The sequence below is a fragment of the Raphanus sativus genome, chromosome 5 (genome assembly GCF_000801105.2).
Source record: "Raphanus sativus cultivar WK10039 chromosome 5, ASM80110v3, whole genome shotgun sequence".
NCBI lineage: Eukaryota > Viridiplantae > Streptophyta > Magnoliopsida > Brassicales > Brassicaceae > Raphanus > Raphanus sativus.
Genome location: NC_079515.1, coordinates 24901545 through 24919965, shown reverse-complemented (window position 1 = coordinate 24919965; position 18421 = coordinate 24901545). Strand labels below are relative to the sequence as shown.

The window sequence follows — 18421 nt, the reverse complement described above, 5'->3', positions numbered from 1 at the left end:
GAATCGACGCGGTCAAAAAAGGTCACGTGTAAACCTCGTCGACAATCTCGCTCCCTCCATGTGAGATTTCTCTACTCCTCCCCTCTCTCTCTACTGCAAACTCTTTTTTCTCCTTGCTTTCAACTTCAGTCGCGTAACGATGATCAACTAAAGCTTTTTGGATCTTCTTTTTTCTCTCAACAGATAGATCTCATCTCCTCCGATTAACGAATGAGGACCTCCGCCGCCGTAGCCGCCGCTTCCAAGCCTCCTAATCCACTCGTCGCCTTCGAGCACAAGAGGTTTCCCCCTCCCCTCCCTTTCCTCTCTACGTTTCTCCCGCGTATTTATGTGTCGTAGTAAAGAGATTCATGAACTCTGCGCGTTTTTCGCGGAATGTAATATCTCCTGATTCGTAATTTCGGCTTACTGTTTGCTTGATTCGTGTTGTTTATTAGCAATCGGTGCGTGTTTCGGTGTGGATTGATCTTGATTTCGAGTATAATGCTATTGATTTTCGAGTTCGATTTGTATTCCAAGTAAGAATAACGGTGACTATTGATGTGGCATGAACAGGGATGCGTATGGATTCCCTGTGAGACCTCAACATGTGCAGAGATACAGAGAATATGCTGATATTTACAAGGTTTGATTTGCTCTCTCACTCACCGACATTGCTATTATACAGAGAGTGCTGTTATGTGCCTGTAGAACTAACTATACACCTCCTTAGATACATACCAAAATATTGTGATCATTTCTTTTTGGAATGGTAGTACAAGTTAGTAGTTCATTTACTTATTTTACTATATAAGTACTCATAAGTTACTCTTTGCTTACAAGCAGGAGGAAGAAGAAGAAAGATCGGACAGGTGGAGCAGTTTCTTGGAAGATCATCATGCTGACTCCACTGATGAGCCATCTTCTGAAAATAGTCATGCGCAGTTTAGTGAAAGTGGGAAAGAAAAGGAAGATGACAAGTTAGGTGCTAAGGATGTAACTCCTGATGATGCGAATGGAGAAGAAGGTTTCCCTGACATGGAGAAGAGTGTTCACAGAGTTCAGTTATGGACTGAGGTTAGACCGTCTCTGCGGTCAATTGAAGAGTTGATGAGTGTCCGTGTCAAGAAGAAGGTGGATTTATCGAAAGGCGAGCAAGAGGATCCGAAGGGAAAATCTTCACCCTCATTTGATGATGCCAAATCTACCAAGGGAGCTTCTGAGAATGATTCTGAAGACGAGTTTTATGATGTTGAAAGGACGGATGTTCAGGATGGTTCGTCTTCTGATGGTAATAGTGTCTCTGGCATCCCTGTGGCTGGTGATGCTACTTCTTTCTCAGCGTCTACATGTCCCTGGAAGGAAGAACTTGAAGTACTCATCCGAGGTGGTGTACCCATGGCTCTGAGGGGGGAGGTAACAAATCTTGTCATGTCTACATTGCTGCCTTCTCTTTCTATTTGTTGTCATGCTCTAGCTTCATCTGTTGTTCGTTAGCTTTAGCTCTTGTTCAATCATAATCTTTCCATATTTTCAGCTATGGCAAGCATTTGTTGGTGTGAAGCAACGACGTAGCAAAGATTATTACCAAAACCTTCTTGCTGAAGATAGTTCTGGAAACAGCATAGATCAGGAGGATACGCAGCATGTTGATGAGAAAGGTGCAAATACAGAGTCCCTTGCTGTTGTGGAAAAGTGGAAAGGACAGATAGAAAAGGTAGTACCGTAAAATTTACTGAGCGTTGACCCTCTCTACCTACTGGTGCAATGTTGGCTTGAAGTTGATTATAACGCCGTTGCTTATAACAACTACAGGACTTGCCTCGGACGTTTCCAGGCCATCCTGCACTAGATGATGATGGTAGAAATGCTCTGCGGCGTTTGCTTACTGCTTATGCCAGGCATAATCCTTCTGTTGGATACTGCCAGGTATGGATTCTTAACCAGTATCATGATTCATTATTTTAGTACCGGACATGGTAAATCAAGATTGATATCTAGTTCATTTCTTGTGTCAATATACAACCTGCAGGCTATGAATTTCTTTGCTGCTCTTTTGTTGCTGTTAATGCCCGAAGAGAATGCGTTTTGGTATGTTCACAAAGTTGATGGTTGATGAATCTATCATCTTTTCAACTCCTAAAATGTTTTTCTGTGAATATTGAACTCCTTCGCTCTGTGTATAGTTTGTAAAATTCACTCGCACTCTTTTTTTTTGTGAATAAAAGAACTCCTCGACTCGGTGTTTAGTTTTTATATCTATCACTTTCATTTATTCTGCTTGTATTAACTGTGATTAGGCGTCGTTATATCTTTTTTTTTTTTGCTAAACAGATTCCCCTGCTAACTAAATACTTGTGGTTTTTAGGGCACTGACAGGAATCATTGATGAATACTTCAATGGTTATTATTCAGAAGATATGATTGAGTCCCAGGTGACCATATGAGTTGTTTAATACATTTGCACAAATTTTGGGGCAGACTGTTGATAGCATCATGATAACATGTACCATTTAGGTCCACCAAACTTCTGTGTAATTAAAGTTGCTGTATCTTGTATTCGTATTGCAGGTTGATCAACTAGTTCTGGAGGAGTTGGTTCGAGAAAGATTTCCGAAATTGGGTTAGTATTTCACAGATATCTTACAAAGCATTCACAGTTAGTTCTAATGCTCATAATCTTAATGTCTACAGTTCATCATCTGGATTATCTTGGAGTGCAAGTAGCTTGGGTTACAGGGCCATGGTTTCTTTCCATCTTCATGAATATGCTTCCCTGGGAAAGTGGTCAGGTTTTAACTATTGAAGTTAAATCTGTCTTGTTTGGAACTGGAACAGAGTAGCTAACAATTAGCGACCAATAACCCGTTTTCTTTCTAAATGTTTTATCATTTTTATTTGAAATTTGGGACTGAGAACCCACTTTCTTATAAATATTCCTCTACGTGATTACAGTTCTTAGAGTCTGGGATGTGCTTCTCTTTGAAGGAAATCGTGTTATGCTTTTCAGAACAGCACTCGCATTGATGGAACTATATGGTACTTGATTGAAACTTGTGGATTTTCGATTTAAAGTGATGTGTTTTGTGGACCTCCTAAATACATCAATTGTATTATCGATACTTTTTTTTTTTTTTGTATTATCGATACTGCTCTAACTTATGCTTTATTTCACCTTAGGTCCTGCATTAGTTACAACGAAAGATGCGGGAGACGCTGTTACTTTGCTACAATCACTGACTGGATCAACATTTGATAGTAGCCAGCTCGTTTTAACTGCCTGCATGGGTTACCAAAACGTACATGAAATAAGATTGCAGGAGTTGCGAAGCAAGCATAGGCCAGCGGTGATAGCTGCACTTGAGGAACGATCAAAGGGGCTTCAAGCTTTTAGGGATTCTAAGGGCATTGCCTCCAAACTATATAGCTTTAAGCAAGACCCAAAATCTGTTTTGGTGGATTCTAGCAAAGTCTCATTGACAAATGGGAGTTTGTCTCGATCCGAGTCAGGATCAAGTAATGCGGATGAAGTGTTAGTTAGCCTGACTGGGGACGGGGAGGTAGATTCTGTTCAAGATCTTCAAGCGCAGGTAATAGTTCTGGTCTATTCTGTTGGCTTGAAGATGTTCTCTTTAGTATACTTGAATTCTGGATGATTATATCTGGGAAAATGGTAGGATAGATCACTTGATACCTACAGTGATGGAGCCCCTTCTGAATGTTGATTGACAACTTTTCCAGGTTATGTGGTTGAAGGCCGAAGTCTGCAAGTTGCTTGAAGAGAAAAGATCAGCTCTACTTAGGTTAGTTTCTTTGCTCAATATATAAATCGAGAGAATTTTTTATCTCGCATTATTTCTCAGTATGTAATGTCTCCCGATATTCCTATTCTATGGTAGAGCTGAAGAGTTGGAGATTGCTCTCATGGAGATTGTCAAGCAAGATAACCGGCGTCAATTGAGTGCCAAGGTATTCCCATAAGTTTGCCATTTGACAGTTCATTTCCCAACGAAGTATATGAGCTAGCATTGTTACTTGTCTCTTTATGCATCTTCTAAATACGAACACTGGTTTCTTCGTCAATTGTGAATGCATTATTTCTTCTTTAGTTTTGACATAGTATGAAGATGTCTAACGCTGCTTGTTATGAATGTGAACGTCAGGTGGAAGAGTTAGAGCAAGAGCTGGCTGAAGTTCAAAGGCACCTCTCTGATAAGCAGGAACAAGAAGGTGCAATGCTGCAGGTTTGCATTTTCATGATCAATTTGTTTGTTCTTTTATTTATTTATCGCTGATACAAATGCTGAGAGTAGTTGATACTTATGAAGGTCTTGATGCGAGTGGAGCAAGAACAAAAGGTAACAGAAGATGCACGAAGATTTGCTGAGCAGGATGCAGAAGCGCAGAGATATGCTGCTCAAGTTTTGCAGGTAAAAAACTTCGCGCTGACTCTCACGAACACAAAATGTGCTGTGATTAGTCTATTCAGATGAAAGAGCTTGCACTGTCTCTGGTTACAGTTGTGACACGCCTCCCATTACACATTAGTTTAGGAAAATAATCTCTGTATCCGTATTGCCCTTGACTGTATGTTCCAAATGTTACTCTATCTCGTCTTCCTGTTTATGTCTCTTGTTACTATCTTAGAGAAACAAAAAAATAATTGGTGTAGGAAAAATATGAGGAAGCAGTTGCTGCACTCGCTGAGATGGAGAAGAGAGCGGTGATGGCAGAGTCCATGCTTGAAGCCACTTTGCAGTATCAATCTGGCCAACTCAAAGCACAACCTTCACCACGGTTTGTTCTTTTTACCTGAGACAAGTAAATTTTGTTTACAAGACACCTACACATATGACGTATGGAATACACACAGGTCAGGAAACCAAAGTCCGTCTACCAGAAACATTAATGATCAGTTACCGGAACCTCCTCAAAGCCGGATCAGTTTGCTAGCACGTCCATTTGGACTAGGGTGGCGAGACAAGAACAAGGTTAGTCTTCTTCTTACACCTCAAACATTGTCTTTCAAGACTAAATAGGTTAAATGACATTCACCATCATAATCATCTACGTTCCATAATCAAATTACCTGCAATTGCAGAACACAACACCTGAGAAAACTGCGGAGCATGTTAATGAGGAGAAGCCAAATGCAGAGGGAAAAGAAACCAACGCTGAAACAAAAGACGTTAAACTCCAAGACGCTTCCTAGGGTATTATAAAACCTTTTAAGCTCTTTTCCCACTAAATCTTCAAGTATTAGGTGGTAAAATTGTTAATTTCGATTTGAAGTTTTGGACATATTTTAAATACACATTCAATTTGTTGTTGGTTTGCTAAGCATATAAAAAAAATTTGAACTCATACCAACCATTTGCATTATTCACGACACTTCGTAATTATCAATTTCATTATAAACCCACATTGCAAAACCGAAAGGATAACAAAAATGGATTTGAAACATGGGAAACAAAGAGGTCCTCTGTCCCATCTCTGACACAAACTCTGAAAACACAATTCGCATGGTCTTATTGAGAACACAATAGTGATTGGTAGAAAACACAAACACGGTCTTATTGATAGGTAACGCCTTCACCGTTTATAACCTCTCCAATGCGATATGCAACATAGTCTCCATTCTTGGCTTCTCCAAGTATTCTCAAGGCAGCCTCTGGGCTAACCACCATCACCATCCCTATTCCCAGGTTAAACGTCCTTCGCATCTCACTGTCTTCTATTCTCCCAGACTTCAACAACGCAACAAAAAAAAAAAACAATTTCACGCACATGTAATAAAAGACAAAGCTGTTAACTCAAACTTGAATAACATTACCTGTTGGATCCATTTGAACAAAGGTGGAAGTTCCCAAGCATCAGTGTGGATAACAGCACCCAAACCATCAGGGAAGACACGGGGAATGTTGTCTGTGAAACCTCCTCCTGTTATATGAGCTATCCCTTTCACTCCTCCTCTGCTAATTATGTCAAGTACCTACGTATATATGAAGAGAGAAAAAGGAGATAGTCAAGGAACTGGTAACCTATGCGATCAATTTTTTTCTTTGCTTACGAAAATACAAAACAAACCTGCTTCACATAAATGACAGTGGGTGCCATTAAAGCTTCTCCAAGGGTAGTTGATCCACCTGGAAGTTCATCTTTCAGCGAAAGACCGCTTCGAGCCACGACCCTAGAAACATTTGGTGGTCATTTAGTTTCAAGTCATTTTGATATTACGCCTAAATACTTGCATTCTTCCTTACTTTCTTACTAAAGAGAAACCATTGGAATGAACACCGCTAGAAGGGAGGCCAATAAGTACATCTCCAGCGACAATGTTTTTCCCGTTTATAACAGAATCTTTCTTCACTATCCCAACTGCAAACCCACTGAGATCGTACTCTCCCTCTGCGTAAAAGTCAGGCATCTCTGCAGTCTAAACACAAACCGAACCAAAAATTATGAAAGGCATGATGCATAAACTACACTTTCAAAAAGCTTAGGTTGCTGTAACACATACCTCTCCACCTAGGAGAGCACAGTCTGATTGCCCACAGCCATCAACAATCCCTTTAATAACCTGGAAACAAATAGCATAACGCTGTACATCAATATGGAGGAAAGAGATGAAGCAAACCACCATACCTTCTCTGCAAGGTCCACATCGAGACGGCTAGTAGCAAAGTAATCAAGGAAAAAGAGAGGCTTTGCACCGGAAGTAACAATATCATTCACACTCATAGCAACCTGCAACAAAAACAATGAGTTGTGTGATTGGAGGAGAATATAAAAAGAGAGATCATCAATGAGTGTTATACCAAGTCGATTCCAATGGTGTGATGGATTCCAGTCTCAAAGGCCAACTTAAGTTTAGTCCCTACACCATCCGTACCAGCTACGAGATAAGAATCACCTGCTCCTCCCACACACACAACCAAAACGAAAGTTTTTTTAAAAAAGTAAACTTTCAACATTCCCAAAATGAAAGTTTGAAGCTTTTTGATACAGAAGTGTACCTAACGGAAAGAGACCACCGAATCCGCCGATTCCAGGAGCCATCTTCGCGATTCTTCTAACGAGCTCGGTCCCGGCATCGATATCAACACCTGAACCCTTGTAACTGAGACTCTCGGTGTTGTCATCTTTCTTGGACAAGGATAAAACACTTGTTGTTGTTGTTCTCGTTCTCTGAGGAAAGTTGACGGAGAGAGGCTTCGGAGATGATGATGAAACGGAGGAGAAACGGTATCGAGTGGTGGAGCCGGATGAGAAGCAGCGAGAAGAAGATTGCAAAATTTGAGCTTCCATGGCTTAAACAACAACAAGAGTTAAAAGAGTAATAATCAACACAGGTCAAATGGACAAGATATGAAAACAGGTCCAAAGATTTGCGACTGTGTCCCGAGAGAGAGAGAGAGAGACTGAGAATGAGGCGACGCAAGAAAGAGACTGAGCAGAGGTTGTGCCTGAAGCCGAAATAAAAAAATAAATTAAAAAGGGTTTAAAACCAAAACCCTAAAGACACACACACCCCCATTATTTGTTTTTTTTTATTTGGTGTAAAAAAACACTATATATTTAATCTTTTGATCAAAAAGGTTAGAGGAAATGTGAAAAGAGTACAAAAAACTATAATATTTTCGTATAAAATTGTTTTTAATTAATCTTTTTTATTTGTTTTATTATCTCGACAATTGATATTTTACTCTCAAATATGAAGAAAATAACCATCAAAAATTTTCAATTATAAATTCGGAAAATAATTTTACCGAGTACTTTTCCGATGCCTCCATATTCAAACTATACACCGTGGGGTTTATTGCTGTATCAGGTAAGAAGAGATGCATATTATAACAAACTTTTCCATTTTTCTGTCCCAAAAGAAAATATTTTTCATTCTATTTTTTGTTTGTTTTTGCTTTGATTGAGGCTTAAAACAAAAAATCTTAACAGGACATGTTTACACCCTTGAGGGCAGCTAGCGTTTTATATGTAATCTTACTTCCAATCGTTTCTCAGTCAACTCCTATTGCAAATACAAAACAGATAAATAAACAGAGTTGCAAACACTTAACGGCAATAGATAAAGAAACACAAAGAGTCACACACACACACATATATGTATATATCAACGTACTAAATTCACATCAAAGAGGCATGTTAATCTTTCCCAGCTTCTTCACTTGTTCCATCCCTCACATTCCTTCCTACTACATCACAACCAAATGAATCGTTACGTTTTTCAGTTCAGTCTTGGAAACTTGTCAAGGTATATAAGAAGAGAGGCCTTGGAAGGAGGATTTACCTCCAAGATGATGATGTTAGGTTCCTAGTTTTTTCTATCTAGCTGCAGATTTTCCAGCGCTGCTGAAGAAGCTCTCATTACCTCTTCTGTCCCATCTTCACTCTCATATCTCCAACTGTACCCAGAAGTAGGGCCTGAACCAAGAACATTGAAATGGTTAGTATTATCAGAGAGACTTGAAGAAGAAATAGATAAAAAAAATGATCACGCACCTGATGCTTGAGATGTAAATATTGACCTGCTTATTAATTTAAAGATGAGTAAGTCAAGCATATATAACATGGTGTTGATGAAAAAAAAAGAGGAAAAAAATAGTGAAGACGTTTGATTTGGCATAAAAAATAGTGTTGATGAAATATGTGTACCTTCGTTGAGGAGGTAAGCTATCAGAGGCAGATGATGAGCGAGGAGGGATCCTGGAGTCAAGGCTTGTTGAGGACTCTGTTTCAGAATCTCTCCTTGAACTACTACCACCTATAGCCTGCGTTATGTTCCGAAAGAAATACTCATAAAACACATATATGAAAGGCTGATCACTAAGCCTGATTGAGATAAGGACACAGCAAAGACGAATGATCCTTGGATGGATGTGAAGAGATATCACCAAACTTGTTGTTAAATATTTATGAAGAAGACTGAATACTCTTAAACTAATACTACAGAATAAGAAGTGAAAACATCTTGAAGAAGTACCTCAAACTTGAAGAACCCTTCAAGAACATCTAGAAGAAGTGGTTTGCTGCTATCTCCGTTTATGTTGAGCTCATAGCCACTGTTGCTACTAAAGTCGCGTAACTCAGACTTCCATGAATCTTTTGGCTTTTACAGAAGGAGTGCAGATCACAAGATAAAAGTGAGAAATGTTCATTTGAATCAATAAAAACATTCAAAGAAAAGGATAATTTTTAGTTGATGATTACCAAATTAGATTCAGGGTGATAAACTTTGAGTGTGTGGTTAAGCTGCGCCCAGTCCAAGTATTCACATACCAACGCAGATAGCAACCTGCCTGTATTCACATTCAACAATTTTGAGATCAATTCAAGCCTCAATGTTGTTCATAACTTGGTTTAACATAGAAGCAAAGCGAAGCAAAGCAAAAGTTTAGGTCACCCTTAAAGAAAAAAAAAAAAAAAACCTGAAGGAGAAGCATGAAGACGCCTAGCACGATCATTGCAGTTTCCCAACAAAGCTGGAGGCAAGCCGCCTTGGTTGTTCTGAATCACTCCATCCTCTTCTTCTATTGCTTCAAACACACTCGCACGTAGCTCAGCCTAGAAAGCAGATAAAAAGACTTGCTCAAAAACTGACGGTAAGGTTACAACTTTTATTTCTAAACACATGAATGGGGCATATCTAAGACATTCCTGGGATCCTATTTAGCCCAAAGAAAGTTTCTTTCTTTCTTTTGTTCGAGTCAAGAGAGGAGGGAGCAAAAGGGGTTACCCGGATCTTAGCGAGAACACCTTTCTTCTCGAGGGTTCGAGTGACCAATGTCTTGAGATCCATCATCTCTCTCGTGTAATCGTCCATTTCGAAAACAGGAGGCGCTTCCCCTGCTTCAGACAAAAGTAGTTACTTTTTAAGTTTTTAAGTTTAAAATGAAGAAAGAGAAGAAGAAAATAGAGATAAATGAAATTCAAAAAGAAAAAAAAAAGAGAAATAATAGCTCACTACTGACAAATTTTGATTAGTTCTAAGAGTACTCAAATCTCTCTGTTCTGGAACTCTAAAACAACAACAATAAACAGATACTAGTAGAACTAATCATGAAGATTCAAGTATGTGTTCTCTGATGAGGCAAATGATTTCTCAGTAATTAGTTTGTAGAAGAAGGATCTTTTCAATATAACAGCATTACTGTACTTCTTTAGTTGCACAGCTTCTTTCTGCTACTACATTTGTCAAGTTTGAGAAAATAATTATATATATATATATATATATATATATATTTCAATTATTTCCTCATGGCAACAACATATTGTTGATTCATGATCTCAAAACAAAGAGAGGTCCAACCAAAACATGTTTTCCTATCAAGCTGAATGTTTTCTAGTGCTGATGTAGCCTCTCATCACCTCTTCATGTGCATCTTTATTCATCTTTTCTGTAACTAGACCCGCCCTCTTTTATCTGGCAAAAGTCTTATTTGGTATTAAGAAACATATACTATGTTAACACATTAGTTCAAGTAAATAGGGGAAATGAAGATGACTCACCTGATCCTTGGGATGCAGAACCGGGTCTTCTCATTATTCAAACATAAAACAATCAAGCAGAGTCTGACTCAGGTAAGCAACAGGAAAAGAGTACAGATACTTCTCTCTTTTTTTTTTTTTTTTTGGTTGTGTGCGCATAAGATTGTGTTGGGAGATATGTGTACCTTCCTAAGCTATCAGAAGCAGATGATCTGCAAAGAGAGTTTCTAGACTGAAAACGTGATCACTAAACCTGAGCAGAACACAGCAAAGACAAATGATAAAAAAAGGTTTTTACTAGGAAACATGATTCCTTAGATGTATAGAGAACTCGAAGCATAGACTATTATATTGTCAAATCGAGTTCCTTCACTAGGAACAAAGAAAAAAAAAACACCTCGAACTTGAAGAATCCTTCGAGAACATCGAGAAGGAGTGGTCCGCTATCTCCATTTCTGTTGAGCCCATAGCCATTGCTGCTAACAAATTCGCCTTATCTAGTCTTCCAAGAGTCATTTTGCTGTAAAAAAGGTTTTCAATCACAATGATGACGACGACAAGACTAGTAAGAAAGCATTGTTTAAAAAAAAAAATACAATCATCTACAAGCTAATGAAATGAAAAGACAAACAAAAGCAACAGAGGAAAAAAAGTACTTGATTACCAAATTGCACTCGGGTTGATACACTTTGATATTCACAACCTAACGCAGATAGCAACTTACCTGAATTTCATTCAACATTTCAAAGTGAGTTTTTCCTTACTCAACTACACAACCTAAATGTTCATAAAAGCAAAAACTGAAGTGAGAAAGAAATAGATAAAAGGTAAAAACTTTGGTTAAAGACCTGAAGGAGAAGCATGAAGCCGCCTTGCACGATCACTACAGCTTCCCAACAAAGCCGGAGACAAACCTTCCTTGTTCTCAACCAGTTTATCATCTGAACTGAAAGGCCGGAACTTTGCGAAAAAAGTGTTGGAAAAACGTAAAAGTGAAACTTTACCCGGATCTTGGAGAGAACACCCTTCTTCTCTAGGCTTTGAGTGACTATGCTCTTGACATCCAGTCTCTAGTGTAATCTTCCGTTGTTACACCACCAAATCAAATCAAAAGTGTGAAACTTTAGTGAAGAATTTGAAGATGGGCGAAAAAAGACGTTGAAGAAAAAATAATTATGTAACAGCAAAAAATATTTTATTTTCCATCTAATCCCTAAAAGATCACTAGTTTCTATTTTAGCCCAAATTTTGAATCTGAGAATATTACTCCCCCAAATTAATGTGGATATGATTTAATTTATTTTTTGTTACTTTAAGAAATAATTTATTTGGCATTGGAAGAGGAATTATTCAAGATTCAATTGGGTCTTTGCAGGATACACCAACACATTTGAGAGTTCGTGGATTTTATCTAGGGAGATGATTAAAAATGTCAAGTTTAGTCCAATATTGTCAAGCATATGACCAAGGAAGAATGCACTTAACTGTAATGGTAGACATCCTCGCTGCTTTTTGTACAGATGAGGTCTCACGCAAACCAAATATGAGAAACAATCATATATAGCTGTGTTTGAGTATCTACCAAGATGTGAACTTGATGAGTATAAGTTGCTTAATTAAGTTTTATAAACTCAAAACTATTACTCACTGTTTTTTTTGTATACACAAATGGAAACATTAGGAACAATGAGGTGATTAAAAGAGAATTCGTTTTCACACTCAGATTGGACTAGTGACAAGAGCATGTGCCATTCAGTTTGAAGTGACCAAGAACGAATATGCATATAGCATAAGAAATCACTTTTCAAGTTAATCATTCACCAGAATACTTCTAGAAGATCCATGCACTATAACTTTCTTTGTCTCTAAATTATACTTTGAGAACAAGTGGTACTTGTTTTTGTTCGCTTTACTGTTGATCAATTTTTACTTAAAATGGGAGAAGTTCTTCCAGGCTTAAACGAACCTTATATGTACCTTTATCCTTATATCATATATGTGAGATTGATACCCTCTTAAACTTTCCACGTACAATATTCGTAGGGACTAGATGAAGAGTGCAATTATTCGTCTATTCACCCTGGAGCTTACTATATATGTCAACAAATTTAGTTATACCACAATCATGTATGTATATATTTATAAAAATATGATGTATGCAGCATATATAGACTATGGTAAAATACTGCATGATGAATTAACTCTTTCGGGTGCGTTTCCACAAATCCTACTTAATTAGAAAGAGTACCACGGTCAGATGCTATTTTGCATCACTGGTGCACTGATTTGAGTGTCTAATCCAAAGTGGTTACTAACGTAGATGACACAATCTAAAGATGCCAACTAACGAGTTAAGACATGGGAACTAAAAGCGAAAAATAACAAAATACGTGATAATCTTTTGGGATTTGGTGTGTATCCACATTGATTTTGAGATGGATTTTTCCTTAAAAGTAAATTTATTGCTAGTTGGCTAGTTTGGACTTTTAAACTTAAGCTTCAGTTTAGATGGCTAACATAGTGAGATATAACAAACAATCGGTCCATCTCTGGTATTAATCGGAAGATATTCGAATTTTGGTTAGACAAAATGATACACTTTTGCGCTATTTACTCTATAGCACTAAATGTATTTTTTTCTGAAGCTGACCGGATCAACCGATATGACATATAAGAAAAATCTTATAGTGTTTGAGATCAATTAGGTTGTCTTCAAAAGGCAGTGATTCTCAGACAAAATGAGAAAATTGTTATAAGTCTCATTTGAGGTTTGGTACTATATATCTAGATGAATCCAAATAGGTGTAAGTATGCTACGATTTTCAGCAGATTGCTAATTTGCTACTGCACTTTCGGAGTGCATCATGACCAGAGCTGTGCCTGAAATTTGTCAAATTAGAAGCAAAAAAAAAATTGGCCCATTAACTTAATTTATCACTCAGTGCTCGATCCCTGGACGCCATGGTCTATGTCTCATACCACTGCAACTTGAACCATTTCTGCTAGCTGGTTCATTTGGGAAATTGGCCCCAAAAACAATTTTATAGTGATCGGCCCTCAAGCCAATGCTTGATGAACTTGTATTCAGGCACGCCCTGATCATGACTATAGTATTGTAGAGTATACAATGTGTGCATGATGTACTGTAGTACCTTTTATTTTATGTTAATATCAACTACTTTAGAGAGAAACCAAATTCAACAAAGACATCTTAGCAAGCAAAAGAGACACAAATTATCTAAACTAGGACGATCAATAGTGGATAATTGGCACTTAATTTTAATGGTTTACGAGTAGCTGAATCTGCGTTAAAATATTTTCTTTTTTGATCTCTTGACGTCTTAAATTTTGCTCAGATGCTATGTGGAGCAGTGACTCTCTGATATGATTTTCAGATCAAATTGGGCTAACTAAATCATTTGCATCCAATTCAACGATAGCGTAGTGATATGCAAATTATATTCAACTACGCCAACAACAAATTAAATACAATCCTTCAACATGTTAACTCATCCTAGTGTGAACATTTTTTTGAATTAGAAGACTACACGGCTCGAGTTAAGTCATTATGTGTGTTAGTGTTACTATAAAGTAGGAACCAAAAGAGGTACCACGAATTGTCAGAGTTGAAAGGAATGGTTAAGAGCACGTGTTGGTTTCGTGAGAGGTATTTTAAACTTTTTTGATTGATTAAGAAGAATCAGCTTTGTCTTTCGGAAACGAGGAAGGACAGCCACCACGTCGCCCAAAACTGTTCCCACACCTTTATAAACCAAATATGCGTCAAAACATTAAACCGAAAAACGTTAAAACCAAAATTTGTTATTTTCATTGATGGACAAAGACATTAATTATCATCAAAGTAAATGGTTGAATTGAATCCTCAATTATTTAACGTTATAACGTGCTTCATGCGTTTCCAGTCATTTCTCTATCGCTCTTTAAAAGATTTATCTTTGTACCAACAACCGACCCCCATATTTATTAATCTGAGCAATCGTTTCTCACTCGCATACATTGTCAAAAAATTTAGATCCTCCCACGGCATGGATATTGTAATTAAACACGTACATCTATTTGCATGGTTAGTTAGTTAAAATTATACATAGATAATGTACTATGCGATGGAAACGAAAGTTTATTTATGCTAGATTAGTATAATTAATAATAGCATAATTGACACAACCATAAAAAAAGTTAGATCCGTAAAAAACATCTCAATTTTTAGAGCTTAAACTAAAACGTTGGGAGTGCGTGACTTCAAAATGGATTATGATTATGGTTAATTAAAAATAATTAAGAGTTTAGTTTATTTTGCACTGCAAGTTACTTTATATAAATGTTTGAAAGTTACTTTTACGATTTTACCTAATATAGAGATATCTCCTGGTGGAAAAAGAACAATAACAGTCTTACCAAATAAGGAAAGGATAGATTCCTTAAACTATGTTTTCTTGCAGATGTGGATCAATTGAACGGTTGAGATTTTTAAACAGCTTATCATCAAATCTATCAAAATTATTGAATAAGAGATGTAGATTGGTGAGTGGTTGAATATGTGACAATTGACGTAACCCCACTGTCCCTCTGTCTCCATTAAGGTTTCTCTCTCTTACTCAAAATAAATAAAATAGCAGCTAGTTGGCATATTGGACCCATTGTTGATTTTGGACCTCGACGTGTAAACATCACACCCTCTCTCTTATTCTTTATTTCATTGACTATATACATTTACTTAATTGTTTTATTTTTTTTTCTATTGAAAAACAATTGTTTATGTTGTGGTCTAGATTATCTTTCTGTTCCTCCAACTAGTTGGAATTGAAGATTCAATCCCACTGCAAAAAGATTGATGGATGAATGTGTAAAAATGGTTAAAATTTAATAATATGTGTTGATTATTTCTTCAAGTCTATACTCCAAATTTAGTTTACAGATTTGTATGTCTTAACAAATAATACTAAAATTCAATGCTTTTCGAATGAATTAATAAAATAAATATTTAAAAATATTACATGGTTTGCAAAAAATTACACTTTAAATTTAGTTTTTGTTTATTAACCCACAATAGCTTTAAAACATTTACCAAGACTTTACAATCTTCTTAAAATTTCGTATCAAACATGTAGGAGTCTTAAAATGAGATACCTTACTCAACTCAGCTCAAGTCTTTCATGAACTATTTCAGTTCAGCTCATTTATTATATGAGTTTCAATATATAAACCTGAATTCAGATCATCTAGATCATGAGTTAAACAAGGTAACTCGCGATCAAATATAAATATAATAAAATTAATAAAATTAATTAAAATAATTAAAAATAATATATAGAGTAATATTTTTGTAATATAATTTAAAATTTATATTAAGTACTGAATAAAATCAAGACATAATAATATATTAAATCAAAGCTAAATGAGTGATCTAAAAATATATTTGACATAAAAGTCTTGTAATGATTCATTTTCAAACTCTTCATCAATTCAAATTGTAAAGATATATATATTCTGCATGAGCGTTTTAAGAAAATATTTTAATTCTAAAAATATATGATGTGAAGATTGATATCAATATCTTTTACATTTTATATATATTTATTACCTTTTGGTTTTACATTTAATTCTAGAAATTAATATGATTATTATAGAAACAATTATTTTCTTACATAAGATCGTTCATATAACTCATAATTTAATTTAAATTCAATCATTCAGCTCATTTATTAAATAAACCTAAAAATAGAGAGTATATTCATGAAAAATCGAGTTGAGCTGAACCAAGTCATGAGTTATAACTCATTTTGATACTCCTAATATAAAAAAGTATTTCCAAAATAGTTAATGTATTTTAAACAAAATGATTATAATGATAGTTATGATATTTTATTTTATATATATATATATATATAATTATTATATAAATTCTGATGTCAAAAGAAATATATATATTTCGTGTATGGTAGTAAATCAAGACGATAACTCCAGTTTTAATCACTTCTTTGATATTTTGTTAGGTTTGTTTTCCAAGTCCTAACTTTATTTATTCTTAATAATTGGATCTTTTTATTTATTCAGTCCCAGCTGAATTTATGTATATACTTCGATGGTTAAATTAATAAATAGGTAGTAAGAATTTGTTGATAAAAAAGGCAGTAAGAATTTATATAAAATAGTTTGAATTTCTTGAAAGAGAATATAAATCTTTGATATATAACACGAAATCTGCTCGCTTGACTAATTTATTTGATATTTTTCCAAAGATGATACTGTGGTTTTTAGCAAAAAAAAAAAAGATGATACTGTAGATCTTAATTAATAGTCTTTATTTTCAAAAAATGGCTGAATGATCTTGACGAAAGAAAAGACGATAGAGAAAGGGTTGTCCTGAATCTTTAAGTGACGCGTACAAAGAAACAAATATTTCACACGTTGTAGATATGTAGGGCGAGATCCAAGATCACAAAGTACAAAAAAAAATCCCTGACCGTTAGATTTTTTCATACTGGAATCACACGAGGGACCTATGTACAATAATTGATGTCGCTAAATGCCAAAACGACATGAATTAGAAAGAAAAACTTGACCTCTGATTATTACTTAGGAACGGTGATGGTAGGTCGCTACATAAAGCAACGTATAATATATGTGGACCGGTTGAGTACTTGATAAGATTTGTTGTCAATTGAATGCTTGAAGGGAGGAAGCGAATATCTTGAATTTTATATGATTCGTGATTGAAAACCTTTCTTATACTTTGATCATGATTTATACAATTTTACAAAATTGTTTTCATTTCATAAAATACTTGGTAAGTGTTTTATTGGAAAAAAAAAAGTGTTTTATTGGATGTCACTTTTCCCGTCTACTACTGCTCTGCCTCATCGTTAATCACATTTCTGAAAATCAAAATATGCATATATGAATTCTTCATGTCTAATTTTCTTAGTTTTGTCATGAGTCTCATGAGTAGAGAATAAGAAAGGTTTGGGATTTTTTTATAGTTTTATTGGCATATACCTTAAGCACAAAAACAATACTATAGAAAGAAAACAATAGAACAACAACGCAAGATTTGTCGCTATTCGCAAAAGTTCTGCGATAAATTGTGTTAAATACGTTATTATGGAGAACATAATTTCACTGATAATCATTAGTTGCTGGTCAGTGGACGTTTGTGATTATTAATGTTACTTTTTGTTAAAAAGGTTAACCTAATTAAACGCAAAAAAATAGCTTCAGAGAGGTTTTTCATTATGAACCAAAATGTATGAGGTTTTTCATTATGAACCAGTATAGTAAGAGAAAGGAGGAACTGATGGTAGGATAATACAAAGATTAATTAGCTAACTTAATTTTGATAAGATTTTAATTTCTAATACACCGTACCAAATGCTGAGAAGAGAGGGATCTGTTAGTCGAGTTTGTGTAAGACCTTAGCGACATCCCTCGTCTTGGGTAGCCTCTCTGTTCTTTTAGCGCTGCATGCTGCATGCATCTTAATCAGATAATGCTATACATATGCCATCATTGTATAACAAGTGAGTAATTTTTTTTTGTCACTGAATTGTATTATTAAGTTTTTAAGGCAAAAAGTTCTAAACAATGAGAACAAACAAAACAACATAGAAAGGGATACACTAGTAGGGATCCAAAATAAACTAACACATCTATTTTGCATACGAATGACTAAAGATTTTTCATATAAAAGCTTCATATTTGTTTCTGGAATAGATGAATCTCAAAGGAGATAATCTTTATATTAATCCAAAAACTGTTTGAGAGTGAATTAAAAAAAATTGTCATTCTCTTTTTGTTACTCTAGTAGGAGCCACCGAGATAAGATAACTCTCTATTTTGTTCTATTAGCAAAGTCAAAGAGATTACCGTTCTATAGAACTTCATGCTGTCTTTCTAAGTAGCCATAGTTTGCAGCAAAAAT

General features: G+C 35.7%; 3 protein-coding genes across 9 annotated transcripts; 1 reads left to right on the top strand and 2 right to left on the bottom strand.

Annotated features, from left to right (window-relative positions):
* Positions 1 to 5343, top strand: LOC108862294 (uncharacterized). The gene is made up of 19 exons (XM_018636381.2): positions 1 to 60; positions 184 to 281; positions 556 to 625; positions 826 to 1395; positions 1517 to 1696; positions 1795 to 1908; positions 2012 to 2070; positions 2348 to 2414; positions 2551 to 2602; positions 2674 to 2766; positions 2935 to 3018; positions 3160 to 3569; positions 3721 to 3782; positions 3879 to 3948; positions 4143 to 4223; positions 4308 to 4409; positions 4652 to 4776; positions 4853 to 4970; positions 5081 to 5343. Exons 2-19 carry the CDS (start codon positions 211 to 213, stop codon positions 5189 to 5191), a joined length of 2439 nt encoding a protein of 812 aa, XP_018491883.1. The 5' UTR covers positions 1 to 60; positions 184 to 210; the 3' UTR covers positions 5192 to 5343.
* Positions 5344 to 5416: 73 nt separating this feature from the next.
* Positions 5417 to 7464, bottom strand: LOC108862296 (phosphoribosylformylglycinamidine cyclo-ligase, chloroplastic). Its single transcript, XM_018636382.2, has 8 exons — positions 6996 to 7464; positions 6798 to 6892; positions 6625 to 6726; positions 6500 to 6559; positions 6243 to 6415; positions 6067 to 6169; positions 5813 to 5971; positions 5417 to 5726 (listed from the first exon to the last, which is right to left on the bottom strand). The coding sequence occupies exons 1-8, from the start codon at positions 7285 to 7287 to the stop codon at positions 5553 to 5555; spliced, it is 1158 nt and encodes a 385-aa protein (XP_018491884.1). The 5' UTR covers positions 7288 to 7464; the 3' UTR covers positions 5417 to 5552.
* A 513-nt stretch (positions 7465 to 7977) lies between these two features.
* LOC108861632 (protein TONNEAU 1b) lies at positions 7978 to 12061 on the bottom strand. 7 transcript variants are annotated; one of them, XM_018635536.2, is made up of 15 exons: positions 11968 to 12061; positions 11331 to 11562; positions 11147 to 11206; positions 10880 to 11002; positions 10668 to 10735; positions 10504 to 10529; positions 10363 to 10417; positions 9731 to 9840; positions 9423 to 9558; positions 9205 to 9293; positions 8978 to 9103; positions 8650 to 8765; positions 8497 to 8522; positions 8285 to 8418; positions 7978 to 8189 (listed from the first exon to the last, which is right to left on the bottom strand). In XM_018635536.2, exons 8-14 carry the CDS (start codon positions 9815 to 9817, stop codon positions 8309 to 8311), a joined length of 690 nt encoding a protein of 229 aa, XP_018491038.1. In that variant the 5' UTR covers positions 9818 to 9840; positions 10363 to 10417; positions 10504 to 10529; positions 10668 to 10735; positions 10880 to 11002; positions 11147 to 11206; positions 11331 to 11562; positions 11968 to 12061; the 3' UTR covers positions 7978 to 8189; positions 8285 to 8308. The 7 variants fall into 7 exon arrangements, with proteins under 7 accessions (XP_018491038.1, XP_018491043.1, XP_018491041.1 ...); XM_018635541.2 differs by lacking the exon at positions 11968 to 12061 and having other exon boundaries at positions 7978 to 8186; positions 11331 to 11923; XM_018635539.2 differs by lacking the exon at positions 11968 to 12061 and having other exon boundaries at positions 11139 to 11206; positions 11331 to 11922.
* Between the last annotated feature and the right edge of the window lie 6360 nt (positions 12062 to 18421).

Bases quoted from the DNA above. Each gene is read 5' to 3' on its own strand.
- LOC108862294 (XM_018636381.2), top strand. From the start codon at position 211: ATGAGGACCTCCGCCGCCGTAGCCGCCGCTTCCAAGCCTCCTAATCCA. The intron at 2,071-2,347 runs GTATGTTCACAA...TGTGGTTTTTAG, and splicing joins CCCGAAGAGAATGCGTTTTG to GGCACTGACAGGAATCATTG. The intron at 2,415-2,550 runs GTGACCATATGA...TTCGTATTGCAG, and splicing joins AAGATATGATTGAGTCCCAG to GTTGATCAACTAGTTCTGGA.
- LOC108862296 (XM_018636382.2), bottom strand. From the start codon at position 7,287: ATGGAAGCTCAAATTTTGCAATCTTCTTCTCGCTGCTTCTCATCCGGC. The intron at 6,560-6,624 runs GTATGGTGGTTT...ATTTGTTTCCAG, and splicing joins ATGTGGACCTTGCAGAGAAG to GTTATTAAAGGGATTGTTGA. The intron at 5,972-6,066 runs GTTTGTTTTGTA...ATATATACGTAG, and splicing joins CTGTCATTTATGTGAAGCAG to GTACTTGACATAATTAGCAG.
- LOC108861632 (XM_018635536.2), bottom strand. From the start codon at position 9,817: ATGGACGATTACACGAGAGAGATGATGGATCTCAAGACATTGGTCACT. The intron at 9,559-9,730 runs GTAACCCCTTTT...TCTGCTTTCTAG, and splicing joins GTGTTCTCGCTAAGATCCGG to GCTGAGCTACGTGCGAGTGT. The intron at 8,766-8,977 runs GTACTTCTTCAA...AACATAACGCAG, and splicing joins AAGGGTTCTTCAAGTTTGAG to GCTATAGGTGGTAGTAGTTC.